Genomic DNA, 16,010 nt, shown 5'->3' with positions numbered 1-16,010 from the left:
TTGTCATATGGATCAAATATATAGATTAAAGTTAAATTATACAGTTATTTAGCCAATTAGAAATATTGTACAAGTTACCTTTAATAAATTCTTACGTTTCTTGTTATTTCTTGATTTAATAAATTCTTAAGTTTTTTGTTATTTCAGACAACGGATGATATAAAAATAAATAGTATTTATATGTTCGTCATCTTGAATTGATGTTGACAGAATTTAAATAAAACCTTCATAATTATACACAATTAATGTTAATGATAGTAATTATTTAAATTATTGTTAATTACTTTAATTTACATTATGCACATAAAAGTAATTCCATTTACTTTTATTTACTACATTTTATTAAGTTATATTCTTACATCTAATAAGCGAACTTTTTTACTTTTATACTACAAAAAATAGTGAAAATTGAGCAAAGATGTTGAAAAAGCATAATGCGATTAGTAAAGTTCAACTGAAAATCTTTACGAGTATGAAGCTTGGTAAACTATTTGATCTACTAAACGTGGCAAAAAAGTTTTTTTTTATATATTTCTTTATCATTGAATATAATTTTTATCTTTGAAAATATAAAAGTATTTAAAAATCATAATCATTATCTTGAAATTGCATTTTTTCGATATTTTAATTCATTTAAACCTTAAAAAAAATGAGATATAAAAGATTAAGATTACAAGAATTTACTATCTCGACCAATCAGAAAACTAAGTTTACACTAAGTTTCAATTAACACTAAGTTTCTCGAATTTCTATTCGTCGATAAATATAATATATGATACATTTAGTTGATGTTTGATGGCGCTCGATTTTATTTACTACTCGGGTCAATTCGGTTTTTTTCGACTTCGTTCGACTCAGATGGCGATTCGAAGGTAGGCGGATTGTATGATAATCGGTGTTTGGGCGGGGGCTCTATTGATTTAAATCTGTCGGTGCGCGTGTCAGTAATAAAGGTGGTTACCGTTTATTATAGAAGACGACACGAAACGACACGAAGCATCCGGAAGTGGTTGCCGAAAAATATATTATAAAGTGAAACAGTATCTTTTTTGTCTTGTGTTTTCTTCCATCATATCTTGAGACACGTTTATTTAACATGTCGAACAAAATAAATACGATTACTTCGACGATATCAGAAAATAAATCAGAATCTACTGTTCCAAAAAACAGGTAAAATATATACACACACACATATATATATACATATATATATATATCTCGTACAGGATTTCACTTTTTCTTTCACTCTCTATTTCTATCATTTTTATTATACAAAATCATTTATATTATACAAAGAGGTCATAGTGTAATAAAAAAATATCGTTCAACTTAGCAACGCCTCAAACTTAATTCATGGAAATAAAAAAATTATTTTACATTAATGTCTCATGACTATTTATATCTATCATTGAAATTCATCATTATTTAACCTATAATAGCAAGGTAATGTTTTATTTATAATCACATTTTTTTGCTCTATATCTGATTTATCTTTCCTGTAACCATTCGAAGATTCAAAGTTTCTTAAGCTGAATTTTTATATCTAAAGTTTTTAATGTATTAAAGTATACACATATATATATACATATATATATAATACATATACGTATGTATGTTGGTATAAATTAATTTCGTAATCAGAATTGTTATCGAATTGCAAAGGTTAGATTGTTGATCTTGACATTTGAAAAATGTTAGAAGCTTATTTAAATAATTCAAATACAATTTATTTATATTGATTGTTTCTAAATTATTTTCCCTCGTTTTATTTTAGATCGGTGATGTTCGATCAATTTCGGTTATTGTCGTTGATGAAAGTTATTTACTTTATACATAAGTAAACACGATGGAGGGCGCTCGAGAAAATATGACGCGACTAATTCGATGAAGAATTTTCTGAATTAATTTTATATTCTTAAATTTGCGAACTTTCGATTCCTTGATTATTAATATATATATATAATATATATATATAATATATTGATTATTATATATATATATATAATAATATTAATATTATTAATATATATATATATATATTAATAATATTAATATATATATTAATAATTAATATATATATATATATATATATATATATATATATATATATATATATATATATATATATATATACATACAATAATATGTATACAAATTATATATATATAATTTGTATAAAATTATATAAAATTTATATATTTTTACAAATTATATAAAAAATATATATATATATATACGATAATGAAATAATATTTATAATTTTTGTTTTATCATTTTTTAGGCAAGACGTTTTGAAGTGGAATGGTTGGGGTTATAAAGATTCAAAATTTTGCCTTAATGATAACAATATTATCGAATTCATCGGTGACAGGTATTATTTATAATATCTCTTAAGAATAATTTATAGAAAGTAGATAAATATTGATTAATATTTAACCCTTTACGGCCGGCATTGCCATGGACAAGAGTTATTGATGCACGCAGTTGAGAAAATATGCACGTTAAACGTTTGTGTTATAAAAACTAAAAGCAAATCTCTAATTTTCTTTTAAAAGAAAAATAATACTGTTTAGTTTACTATACTTATAGTTATATTATCGCTCAGAAAGAAAGACGTACTCGAGTCGCTTTATAATACGTGTCTGTAACTGTGAACAGACTTACTTGGGCGGCTATTTGCTGACCCTGACTGCAAAGGGTTCATAAAGAAAAGTATAGAGAAAAAAATGAGCACATTTATCTATTCATGATCTGCTAAAAAGTATATTTACTGTTTCTGACATTACATGAAAAAGAGAATAGATCATTAATCTTAATTGGTATGTATTGAATGTACAAAAGAAGGTAGTCACTGAAAAATGAATACGAGTTCTGATATTACATAAGTATAAGGAAATATCGAATATTTAAACATTTATTTTACAGGTCTCGTCTGATATAATAAGATACAAATTTTAACCAAACATTATTTTTTTAACGTAACAATATTTATCAACTAGATTTCTATTTAGCGTAGAAATTTATTCTAAACATATTTTTTCTTTCGTTCATATTTACAATACATTCAAAATACATTAGCATAAATTAGAATCTTATTACTCTAAACAAATATTGAAACTTCTTATATGACATACTTTTCCATGTTTGAAGTTTTCTATGAATTTTTACCATGTACAAATAAATTTCTTTTACTTAACATTCTGTATTTTTAAAGTAAAAGAAGATATTTATATTATGTATTTTCTTTACAATTTTTTTTTTAATTTTTTTAGTTCCAAAGTATTCAAATTTCTTTTACTTAACATTCTGTATTTTCAAAATAAAAGAAGATATTTATATTATGTATTTTCTGTATAATTCAAAAAAAATTTTTTTAGTTCCAAAGTATGAATATATTATATCATGATTATGTTAATGACAGTAATAATAATAAAAAGATACAAAGGTTTTTTTTATGACTTTTCAACGTAAAAAAAGAAGTTAGAAAAAAATAGATATAATAGTAGGAAGTAGTAAAAGAAAAATGATAAATGTTAGTTCTTACTGATAACTCATTTGTATAGGCAGCGACTTAGGAAAAATAAAAAAAAATAAGATAAATTGCATTTTTTTGCCCTCGATGGAAGTCACTTTAAGCTTTCTTATATTCCAGCTGATAGCGGAAGTAGCAGTTTTTAACTAATCAGATTAGAGTGTTGGAGAACAAAAGGCGTTCTCAAGTTAAACATCTATTTGTGGTAAGCAAAGTGCTTCTGATTTTAATCTTAAAAACGTTGCTGCCTCTACAAATAGTCTGATAAACCTTTATAATCAATTCTAATCTTGATGTATCAAGTATGAGGAATATAACGTATCATATTATTGGTAATCTCTCTGTAAATTTTATTTATTTATCTATTTTATTTTCTTTAGATATCCCATTAGTAATCACAAGCTGCCATATTTCACTCAATGGGTTAAAGATGTATTCAATGTGGACTTCAATTTGAAAATCACATCACAAGATGTACCAACAGATTTCCCAGAGTCAATTATTTCAACAGAATTATTGGATTCTATCAATAGGCTCAATATCGATCATTCGTTGAAAGGAATAGATCGATTGATCAGAGCACATGGTCACACTTTAAGAGAAATCTTTGTTCTTAGATATGGAATGTTTAAAAGAATACCAGATATCATTCTTTGGCCAAGTAAACCTTATTATACTCCTGCTGTTTACTATTCTTGTGTAATATGTAATTATATCTCTCTATATAATTTCATTTTTCTTAGAATGTCACGAAGATGTTGTCAAGATTGTGAAAATTTGTGCGGAATATCAAGCTGTTTGTATCCCTTTCGGTGGTGGAACTAGCGTTAGCGGTGCTGCTTGGTGTCCAACGACAGAACGTCGAACGATAATTTCATTAGATACCACACAAATGAATAAAATATTATGGATTGACAAAGAAAATTTAATAGCTTGTGCGCAAGCTGGTATCATTGGTCAAGATCTAGAACGTTTATTACGTAAACAAGGTTTAACCTCGGGTCACGAACCAGATTCTTACGAGTTTTCAAGGTAAAATAATAAATATGAGTTATTCTTTGTATTTTACATCAATTAAAAATTAAAAAAAAAAATCACTTTTATTTGAAGGTAATTTGTTATTCTAGATATTTCGTTCTAGATATTTTATATGTATAAATTTTGGTTTACGTTACAGTCTAGGTGGATGGGTAGCAACTAGAGCAAGTGGTATGAAAAAAAATACTTATGGAAATATCGAAGATTTAATCATACGTGTCCGAATGGTCACTGGTCGAACCGAAGATCTTGAAATTACTTTGGAACAAGGATCGTTAGTACCTCGTTCATCTTGCGGACCAAACTTTGATCATATAATACTTGGTAGTGAAGGTACTTTGGGCTGTATTACAGAAGTTATTTTTAAAGTCCGTCCTTTACCAAGGGTAACCAAATATGGAAGTATAGTTTTCCCCGACTTTCAGAGTGGATTCTTGGCAATGAGAATGGTAGAAATTTCTTTTCTATATAACGTATATAATCTTCCTTAAAATTCCAAATCAATTTTGTTCCGTAAATTTCAGATAGCTAAAGAACGTTGTCAGCCATCAAGTATACGACTAATGGACAATGATCAATTTCAGTTTGGTCAAATATTACGTCCGGAATCAAGTTGGAGTAGTTCGATATTAGACAGTCTAAAACATGCATATATCACAAGAATAAAGTGTTTTAAGTGGGATAGGATTTGCGTAGCTACGCTTCTCTTTGAAGGGAGCACTTCAGAGGAGATTACAGCTCAAGAGAAAAAGATTTATAATATTGCTAAATTTTATAATGGTATACCTGGTGGAGAAACGAACGGCGAACGTGGCTACACTTTGACTTTCGTTATTGCATATATACGTGATCTTGGTTTGGAGTATGGTATTGTGTCAGAATCCTTTGAGACATCGGTCGCTTGGAATCGTACTTATTCCTTGTGCTGTAATGTTAAATCTCGAGTAGCCAAAGAATGTTATGCTCGAGATATAAAACATTTTATGATATCTTATCGCATAACTCAAACCTATGATGCAGGTTGTTGTGTCTATTTTTATATGGCGTTAAATTATATTGGTCTGGAAGATCCTATAGGATCTTACGAAAAAATCGAGGAAGCAGCTAGAGAAGAAATATTAGCTAGTGGAGGCTCTTTATCTCATCATCACGGTGTTGGTAAATTAAGAGCTTCATATTATCCAGAAGCTGTTGGACAAGCAGGTGTTTCTCTTTACCGTGCCGCCAAAGCTCATCTAGATCCGTATAATATATTTGCCTCGAGAAATCTAGATCCTGATTATAAAAGTAAACTATAATATTGATATATTATTTTAATCAAATAATCGTATGGAATTTAAAAGAGAATTGTCGTAAGCACACGAAATGATATATCAATCATGACAGTGCCCATTAATTTATCAAGACGTATTTCGTGATATAATAAAAATATAAAACGCTGATAAAATGATGATACCAGAGAGAAAAAAAAACAAAGCAAATAATTAAAAATAGAGAATTGTAAGCGTTTCTCTCTCACGATAGAAAGTAATAAGGTTGTATAAAGAGTTAGCAATCATAATTGTTGTATAATTGTACGGACTTAGTGTACAATATATAAATAATAATAATTACGCCTACTGGTGTTACGTGGTAGTACAAATACGAAATTATATATATATATATACATATATATATATAATTGTATTGAGATTTTTATAAATTAATATAAATAAACTAAAAATTTACTTATCTTGTTACATAATAATCAATACAATCATTTTATAACTTACGTCACTATGTCCGTATCGTTTTATTTAAAAAAAGACAACGTTTACTATTATACTTAAGTTGATCTATTTTCGAGATCGATTATTAATTAATTACTCGATCATTTGACATGGCCTATACGATGATGCTTTCTCTCACTCTCTCCCATGATAGATCTCCTTTTATATTTTATATACAATTTCTAATAATTGTACTTTTAAATATATAATATATTCAACGATGAAGGATTCATCGGACGTATATATGACATGCTGTTGCTGTTGCTATTGCTATTGCTGTTGCTGTTGCTGTTGTTGTTGTTGCTGTTGCTATTGTTGCTGTTGCTGTTGCTGTTGCTGTTGCTGTTACTTATTGGCAATCAGCCTTTAAAGTAGATAAAAATGTATCGAGATCATATTCGTCATCATACTGTTGTTGCTCCCACAGTTCGGGTAATATCTCAAGTACTGAACGATTAACACCTTGTACGCACGGAACTTTAGATATTCCAATATTTTCTTGACTCTCAGATTTTTTTCCTTTACCATTGTCCAAAGAGAATAAGTCAAGTAACTGTAAAATAGAATTTAATATTGTAGATTAAAAAAGAAAAAAAAATGGAAAGAAAAAATAAGGGATCGACAAGTTTATACCTGATCAGTAGCCATAGTCTCCAGAGAAGCATTTTCTGTAGAAATCACTGTATTGGCAGTAAGTAATTTAAACTTTTGTAACCCCATAATTTTTTCCTCTACCGTAGACCTAGTAATAAGACGATAGACATTGACAACTTTTTTCTGACCAATACGATGAGCTCGATCCATAGCCTGAAGATCTTTCATAGGATTCCAATCATGTTCAACGAAAATCACGGTATCAGCACCGGTCAAATTTAATCCTAAACCACCAACTTGAGTCGTTAATAACAGAACGTCTATCGAAGGATCAGCATTAAAACGTGCAACAACGGAATGCCTTTGAGTAGCTGGTACACTTCCATCAAGACGTAAATATGTGACAGTCGGTAGATGAGTTCTAAGCAGGTCTTTTTCTACGATATCAAGCATTGCTTTTAATTGACAAAATATAAGAACACGGTGTTGGCTAACTAATTGTTGCTGAGTGTGTTGATTGTCACTAGTAGTACTAGCTGATGAATTTCTACTCTGTTGAGATTGTCCGATACCACAGTCTAGTAATAATTGTTTTAAAGCTGGTAACTTTGCTCCATGTTCGATATCAGCTAATGTAGTTTGCTGTTGTTTCAATGTATTGCATACCTAATAATGAAGATCACAATGAGAGTAATCAAAATGAATAATAATGAAGATTTTATTCATTAACATGCTATTACTCACTGTTTGATACAGAGGATGTTTTGGACTTAACACTAGCTTAGGATGATTACAGACATTACGCAAGTAACGTATTGCTTCAAAGACATGACCACCATGAGGATCACTTGCAGATGCACATGATACGTTAGTGATAAAGGCAGCAGAATGTCGTGTACGAAAATCTTCATAAAGATTACGTTGTAATGGCGAAAGATCGCAATAATAATCTTGCGTAATTTTAGGTGGTAAATCTTGAAGAACATCTTCTTTGTTTCGTCTTAATAAAAATGGTAATACCTAATAATATATTAAGATTTATATCACATACATGTTATGAGTTTTTATACAGGACGTTTTATTGAGCTGATGGAATAGGTTACCTGTCTATGAAGAGCTTCCATTGCTAAAGCACCAGCTTCCTGTTCTTTTGGGCCAGCTTTAGGTTCTCTGCAAGCTAATATAGGACGAGAATACTTTGCTGCAAATTGTTTTTCGCTACCAAGAAAACCTGGCATTAGAAAGTCAAAGAGAGACCATAATTCGAGTACATCGTTTTGCACTGGCGTTCCAGATAATATCAGCCTATGATTAGCACGCAAACGTTTAGCTGCTTGGGCACTTTTTGTCTTTCCATTTTTTATTACGTGACCTTCGTCAAGCACACAATAATTCCATTGAAGTGCTTCAAAAAATTCGATATCCTTTCGTATAATATCGTAACTTCCTACAATCAGTCTATGTTGAGAAATACGTGGTCTTAATTTTTCACGTTCTGGAGGTGTACCAGCATATTGAATAACTGATAGATCCTGGCTTCGGAAAAATTTTTCTGCTTCATACACCCAATGACCTGTTAATGTGGGTGGACATACTACTAAACTAGGTGGTGCCTGTGTATTACGATGATGATCCAAAGCTAATATACAAAGAGTTTGTAAAGTCTTGCCAAGACCCATGTCATCACATAGAACACCATGTAAGTGATAACGGTTTAAGAAATCCAACCAGTTTAATCCTTGACGTTGATAACTACGTAATTCTGCTTCTACAGGAATTAATAATTCCGTATCTGGTATACTCCGAGGATTTAACAGTTGTTCGAGGAATTTTCGTTCTTGAGCTTTCTCCTCTCTATAACATTAGAAATATATATAGATATTTTCTACAGGTATTTATTTTTATAATAATATAATTAATATCTTACACTAAGTCAGGTGGATCTGCAATTGCACCGGGATCAAGTGGCAACAATTGTACTAACGTTGCAAACGTTGCACTGCAAACCAATCTTACGGCTTGATTTTGATCGCTCATTCTACCAAGCAGAGGTACCATAAAAAGTACAGAATATGGAATGACATTGACGCCTAAGGTTTCTATTATACAGGCCAACGCTTCAGCAGCACCTTGTCTCATCAAATCTACTTCATTTGGAGCAGTAAGAATTTTAGATTGACTTCTTTCTTTGCCACTAGCTTCTAATAATGGTATCACATTACGTATCACATATTGCATAGTCTGAAATAAAATAATATCTTTAAAGTATATTATTACGTTTGTACACATTGAACTTATATATAAAAGAATAATAATTCATACTTTTTCTGCATCCACACTAGCTAATATAGCTATACATCGTGATGCCATGTGCCTAACAGCTTTATATGGGTTTGCCAATAAATCGCATAAACGAGATAAACACTCGAGAGCTGGTGGTAGCAGAGAAGAGTGTAAACTTGGAGCCATAATTTCAAGTACTTGTAATCCAGAAATAAGTTGATTAGCTTCCTCCTGAGAATTCTTAGGAAGAACATCTTCTGATCCTTGCCGTAATATACTTGGTAGAATTAAATCCCAAAGATGGGGTAAACGTGAAGGTAATTGAACACCAAATAATTTTGCTAGATTTAGAAATTACGTTAAAGATCCAGTTGTTAAATAGGCGGCTCGGATGAATTAGAAAGAAGAGAATAATAAATATATTAAAAATATTACCTAAAGCTGTAAGAGCTAACGTAGCTCCACGACGTCGTGTTCTAGCAGCTTTCGCTTCAGGCTCTTCACAAGCAAGTAATTCTTCCAATGGAATTTCAGTTATAGGTGGTCTACCTGGGCCTCTTCCTCCACCAATTCCACTTCCTGCTCCACGATTATAAGCTATTCTTTCGGCATGTTTTTGTCTATTATTCAATGTAAGAATACCGTCGAAAGTGTCACTATCTTTTGCGTTTGTCACTCTCGGTGTGAACTCACTGTCTGAGCACAGAAATGTGCACAAATTAGTTGATATCTATAATAGGTAAATGAAATTTAGAAATTCTTGATTAATTAAAACGTTAATTTCAAATAAGAAAAATACATGAATATACCTTTGTATTTGGCGAAGGACTTCTATCGACACAAAGATCAACGAGATGAGCTAAATGTTTAGCAGCTAATTTCTGTAATTCTTCGTTCTCTTCGCGTTTGATAGCTTCCATTAATGGTTTAACGATTGGATTTAATGGCTGTGGAGCTTCCGGTAGACAATGTAACATAGTAGCAGCTCCTGCTAAAGCAGCCATCGACATAATATTCAATGATTGTTGTTGTGTCGCTGTTGTAGCGGCACCAACTTCTAAAGCTCGCCTCCTTTCTTCTAAACTTTCCACCAATTTGGGTTTCAATTTAATCCCAATTCCATTTCCACCACCGCCACCAACGGCTGAGGTTGCAGTTGATCCTCCTGCACTACTGATGGCACAAAGTTCTAAGATAGGTTTTCCAGCGAGTATTGCGATTTGATCGAAAGTCATTACGCCCGAAGAATCCACTTCGACGGGTACATTCAATTTGTAATGTTTCAAAGTTGCAAAGTAATCACGGCTTTCATGCAACAAACGTGTAAATGACGTAGCAATTTCATCGTAATATATACATTCGGTTAAACATTGCAATAGTCTATCCCTTTAAGAAAAAATAATATCATTGTCTTTATTATTAATTATTACGTTCAATTCTGGCGAAAACTTATGAAATTTGATTTTCATACTTAAGTATGTCGGGTATTACAGGTGGATTAGATTCTTCAACGACAGCCCAATGAGACATAGTAAGACCTGCAACTGTCCGCTGTAACGCTGATCGTGAATTAAGATGTGCCAATAATACTTTAGCATAACATACAGCTGGACTAGGAATGTCTGGCGTATAAATGACGCCTGGTGCTGGTTGAACTATATAGTGAGATAAAAGTCCAAGCATCCGTGCTGCTTTGCAACGTGCTTGTACTACGTTAGCGTGTCTGAGATTTTGCGCTACAGTTTCAATTCCGCCAATATATACTTTTAGCTCTGTAGAAGATTTTACACTGCCACTAATACTATTGCTTCCACCGTTGCTACTACAGTCCGATTGTCCATCACAGTTACCTATTTGATGGTTACTTTTTGTCCCCTTGCCAGGAGAAGCCACAGTCACTAATAAATTTGGATTAAATGGCACATGCTCTGGTTGCATAGTTAGGCAAAGCCATGTGCTAACTAAGGGACAAGCTGCATGCAGTAGAAGTTCAAGATCACTTTGTATGACTAGATTTTCCCAAACACATACGGCTACGTCTTGGATCGCGGTAACGTGTTCGATTAAGACACGTTGAAAGACATGACGTAAAGCTTCTTGTAATATGATTCCACCGCCTATACCCCATCTTTCTTTTTTATCTTCGCTTAGATTACCATCATCTCCAGTCAATGTTTGTAATGTTTGTAAAGTAGCTTTACGTACGCTTGAACTTGAATGGCTAAGAAAAGGCCATAATCTTGGTAATACCTATAAAAATATATATAAGTTAATACGATATCATTGATAAATTCTATGAGAGTATTGCTGATAATAAGAATATTTTATAAAAACTATGCCAATAACGAATACTACCTGTGATAATGGTTGAGGTGTAATAGAAGCACGTGCAGCTGGTAACGAAAGTATAGCAGCTAACAGACCCATAAAACTGTTGCATGCAGCTGCCAGTTCATCCTGTTCACGCAATAATTGCCAAAGTCGTGTTACTATTGCTTCCAATTCTGGAGGCTTTAATAATCTTGGTAAAGCAGATGCTACTGGTATGAGAGCACTTGCCGCAGCGGCACCTACATCGTCTACCGGATCGGAAAGACCTTGCATAATAGCAGGAAATACTTTTAGTAATACTTCATCTAATAGATCATCACGTACAGCCAGTAAATATTTCAATGCTAACAGAGCACCATGTCTAGCTTCCCATTCATCGTATCCTAAAAGCTTCAATACGATAGAAAGTATTCCCATAATACCGTTATTATTAACTTTGTCATCTTTATCTTTTGGTATTAACAATAAGAGAGAACCAAGTGCTTGTGCACAAGTTTCTCTGACAGGAGCAACAACTTGATCCGATACGAAGTCACCAAAACGATCAAGACCTAGTACACATAAAAGCCTTAAGGCTGCATCAATCACCCACTGATAATGGCTTTCTTTCATTTCTTCTATAGTTTGATCACGAAATTTTCCTGCACCTATATTAATATAAAGATGTATAATATTATACTATAAATATAAGAATTTTTTTTTTTTTTTAATTAAAAAAGAAACATGTAATAATTACCTTTTCCATGAAGACGTACAAGCTCTCGCAAAGCAGTTGCTGCACCATGACGTACTTCCCACTTTTGACTAAATAAATCTTGACAAAGATTTTCTGCAAATGATTCTAAGGGCCAGTCAATTACAGAATCTGGCCAAGAACCAGTTCCATCTGGCACACCATTTACAATTTCGTTTGATACACTGCCAAGAGATCCTGTATTCGATGAGATCGTTTCCTCTAATTTAAATTTTTTATTTAATATATCTCCACTATTATTTACTACTGTATCTGATATCGTTACATTATCCGGAGGATCATCAGTCTCTCGTGATCGTTTAGATACTGTCTGTCGTGCCTATAAATAAAAATAAATGATCTTTTAATAATTCTTTATTTACTTTTTAATAATACGAAGAAGAATAATACAACACACAATTTATATAATAAGAATACCTTGCGTCTTGCTCTATTCATTTCTCTTCTGCTAAGTCCACCTGGTTGTTTTAATGTTTCTTCAATTGGTATTTTAGATGTTACTTCAGACACTGGAGAACATATCGCAGGTAAAAGATCATCAGAAGTAAATAGTTCTGATGTATCGATGCCCATTAATCGTGGATGTAAACCTAATTTGTCAGCAATCTTTTTATCTTGATTCGGAATATTAACTTGTTCACCCTCCGGTACAATTAAATCATATTCACTACCCTCTGATCCAGTCAAATGAGAACTACGAGCTAGGATTTTTTCCATGTCAAAACTTTCTAAAGTCAGTTTATTACTGACTGTACGTTGTTTATCTGTGTTTGATTCATCTGTAGAATAATAGTACATAGTAAAAATAATATAAAATGATGTGAACAGAAGTAGGTATTAATATAGATAAAAATAGCAGTAAAAAAAATACCCTGGCATGATTTGTTTTCTACTGGTTCTGGATTCCAAGGAGGAACCTGAGTAAGTATAGCTTGCACTGCATGCGCAGCTGAAATCCTTGTGTCCCATTGTGGAGATTTCAAAAGAGTACAAACTCGTGCTAATAGATGATGAAGATCATGAGGATGTAATCTTTGTGCTTCTCCAAGTTGCTGAGCTGCTGCTCTTTTAGTCACTGCATTTGTGCCAGTTTCTAATAATATAAATAATCTGTCCAATCTAAGATAATATGAAACATTAAAAATTAACAGAGAGAATTTAAATCATTATTCCTATAAATATAAAATATTTAAATAGGTAATCAATTTGGAATGTCATATATATTACCTTGATGTCATGATTATATATTATAAATAAAAACCAACTAAGATACCTGCAATGATAAAAAAGAATAATGTTTTTATATTTTTAATTTTTTGTTTTTTTTATAATATTCATTCCATTAAAATATTTTATTTGAGTAAGATATTATATTCTCCATTTTTCCTTTGAGTATACATAGTTCACAAAATGCATAACAATGTTATATATTTTATCCAAACAGTTATTATATGATTATAACAAGACAGCTGTATTTAATTCATAGAAAACAATAGAGAATAAATGACATATGAGAGAGTGCAATATTGACATGTTGAAATAAATATTCAATGAAAGAATTAATTTTAATACTGGGGTGGAGACTATACACATACATACACATATACTAACTGAACATACAAGACACTTTAAAAATTTCATTGATAGTGAAATATCACGCTAATAAAAAATATATAGAGGAGTAGGTGAAATCATAAGTGTAATATTCTCTATAGATAATTAATATCCCAAAGTATTATGAAATGTCTTGAAAAAGGCGCAATATGGACACGTAAATATGTAAATAGGAAAGGAGTATAAGTATACCTATTATAAAATACAATAATCTTCTGTCGTAGATTTCAAGCAACCCTCATCGCTGTTTCCCATTTATTCAATTCCTCGAAAGTTACATCACATTGCGCATTTAAAGAAAATTTACGAAAAGAGAGTCCATTTGCCAAATTTTTCAGAGAGAAACGCATGTTACAGGCATCAAATTTATACTGACAGCCATATTGCTGGTGAACCTGAGTTTTGTCCCTTGATTTTGCTCCTATTGGCGGATATACGATGAATCGTATGATAATCTACCAATCAACGTTTTAATTTCAACATAGTGCGTTGAAGTGCTACCAGGTACGTATTAACTTAATAAAACTTTCTATTTTTCGAATTTTAATCAATTGCAATAAATAATGGAATATCATTGATTTCTTTCAAGTCTAGGCCTTGAAAATAATATTTCTAAGAAATTGATACATATATGTATATGTATAAAAAGAAAAGATCGCATAATATTCTATAATTAAAATATATTTCAAATATTATAGACTGAGTAGTTTGATTATAAATGAGTAAAAGACTATAAATTCTTTGTAGTGAAGGTTCCCTTTCTTCATATAGTTCAGTTTCAATTTTTACCAATCACCTTATCATTCTATATTTGTGTTATATAGTAAAATTTTATTAAATGTTAATAAGATTTATATGTGATACAGATAGAAGCAGATTTAATTAAAACAAGATGGAAATACATATGCAAATTATATTTTTTTTTAAATGAGTCAAAATGATTAGTTATACATGAACAAACTTTATTCTTGGAAAAGTTCATATGCAGTCACTTCATCTTATTATATATTATTTTTAAATACATAAAGAATTTTAAAATACAATTAAAAGGATGAATATAATTGGAAATAATCCTTATAATTATTCTTGCAGTATAGAAAAAGTTAGCAACTTAAACTGTTAAAATAATGCTAACAATCAGAAATCATCTATACGATTACTTTAGGAAATATGAAGGAGATTTAAATTATTATCAAAAGAATGGAAACACTGAGAGATCATCATACATTAATTTCGTATATGCATAGAATGCTAAAGCATTATCAAAAGGATCAAACAAAATCTAAAAATAATTTATACAATTATAAAATAGAAATATTTATTTGGATAATGTTTTATAAGAATTAATTTATATGTAAAAATTGATTTTACAATTTCTTAAAACATTTTGTAACAATACATATTTGTATTATATTATACTTTTGTTTTATATATATATATTATATTACATTAAGTTATATTATATTAAATCTATTCTTATATGATAAAACAAATATTTATATAATTATCGAATATAATGTATTTTTCTAAGAATTATGTAGCCAGTATACAATATATATGGATAATATATATATATATATATTCATGGGTGCTTATAATCGGTCGTCATATCGTTGCAAAAATGCGCGATTTGTAACAGGAGCACATGAGAATAGTGGAGGTAGTTGTATAAAAAGGCGCGAAAATATAGTTTCGACTGCAACGCTAGATGGCGCCAAAAGTATAAAGGTATCTTAAGATAATTATTTAGTACTTGTTCCTTATGCTAGATGGCGCCAAAAGTATGAAGGTTTCTTAAGATAATTATTTAGTACTTGGTCCTTATGGTAGATGGCGCCAAAAGTATGTAGGTTTCTTAAGATAATTATTTAGTACCTGGTCCTCATGGTAGATGGCGCCAGAAGTATAAAGGTATCTTAAGGTAATTATTTAGTACTTGGTCCTCGTGCTAGATGGCGCCAAAAGTATGTAGGTTTCTTAAGATAATTATTTAGTACCTGGTCCTCATGATAGATGGCGCCAGAAGTATAAAGGTATCTTAAGGTAATTATTTAGTACTTGGTCCTCGTGCTAGATGGCGCCAAAAGTATGAAGG

At 30.9% G+C, this 16,010-nt stretch overlaps 2 protein-coding genes across 5 annotated transcripts; one reads left to right on the top strand and one right to left on the bottom strand.

Moving 5' to 3' along the window:
• The first annotated feature begins 849 nt into the window (after window positions 1–849).
• Window positions 850–6,447, top strand: Agps (alkyldihydroxyacetonephosphate synthase). 3 transcript variants are annotated; one of them, XM_085662873.1, is made up of 7 exons: window positions 850–1,170; window positions 1,775–1,837; window positions 2,282–2,371; window positions 3,913–4,193; window positions 4,276–4,564; window positions 4,710–5,019; window positions 5,095–6,447. In XM_085662873.1, exons 1-7 carry the CDS (start codon window positions 1,097–1,099, stop codon window positions 5,866–5,868), a joined length of 1,881 nt encoding a protein of 626 aa, XP_085518999.1. In that variant the 5' UTR covers window positions 850–1,096; the 3' UTR covers window positions 5,869–6,447. The 3 variants fall into 3 exon arrangements, with proteins under 3 accessions (XP_085518999.1, XP_085519000.1, XP_035739708.2); XM_085662874.1 differs by having other exon boundaries at window positions 851–1,170; window positions 1,775–1,798; XM_035883815.2 differs by lacking the exon at window positions 1,775–1,837 and having other exon boundaries at window positions 852–1,170.
• Window positions 6,448–6,688: 241 nt separating this feature from the next.
• Hel89B (histone acetyltransferase 1) lies at window positions 6,689–14,286 on the bottom strand. 2 transcript variants are annotated; one of them, XM_035883810.2, is made up of 15 exons: window positions 14,108–14,286; window positions 13,529–13,574; window positions 13,173–13,420; window positions 12,719–13,080; window positions 12,284–12,620; window positions 11,572–12,194; window positions 10,688–11,466; window positions 10,026–10,602; window positions 9,652–9,946; window positions 9,256–9,557; window positions 8,861–9,174; window positions 8,037–8,787; window positions 7,678–7,953; window positions 6,973–7,599; window positions 6,689–6,892 (listed from the first exon to the last, which is right to left on the bottom strand). In XM_035883810.2, the coding sequence occupies exons 2-15, from the start codon at window positions 13,537–13,539 to the stop codon at window positions 6,689–6,691; spliced, it is 5,706 nt and encodes a 1,901-aa protein (XP_035739703.2). In that variant the 5' UTR covers window positions 13,540–13,574; window positions 14,108–14,286. The 2 variants fall into 2 exon arrangements, with proteins under 2 accessions (XP_035739703.2, XP_085518998.1); XM_085662872.1 differs by lacking the exon at window positions 13,529–13,574 and having other exon boundaries at window positions 13,173–13,394.
• Between the last annotated feature and the right edge of the window lie 1,724 nt (window positions 14,287–16,010).

The sequence above is a fragment of the Vespa mandarinia genome, chromosome 19 (assembly GCF_050613455.1).
Source record: "Vespa mandarinia isolate Hongniang chromosome 19, ASM5061345v1, whole genome shotgun sequence".
Taxonomy (NCBI): domain Eukaryota; kingdom Metazoa; phylum Arthropoda; class Insecta; order Hymenoptera; family Vespidae; genus Vespa; species Vespa mandarinia.
The sequence above is the reverse complement of the archived record's forward strand: the minus strand, read 5'-3'. Positions and strand labels throughout refer to the sequence as shown.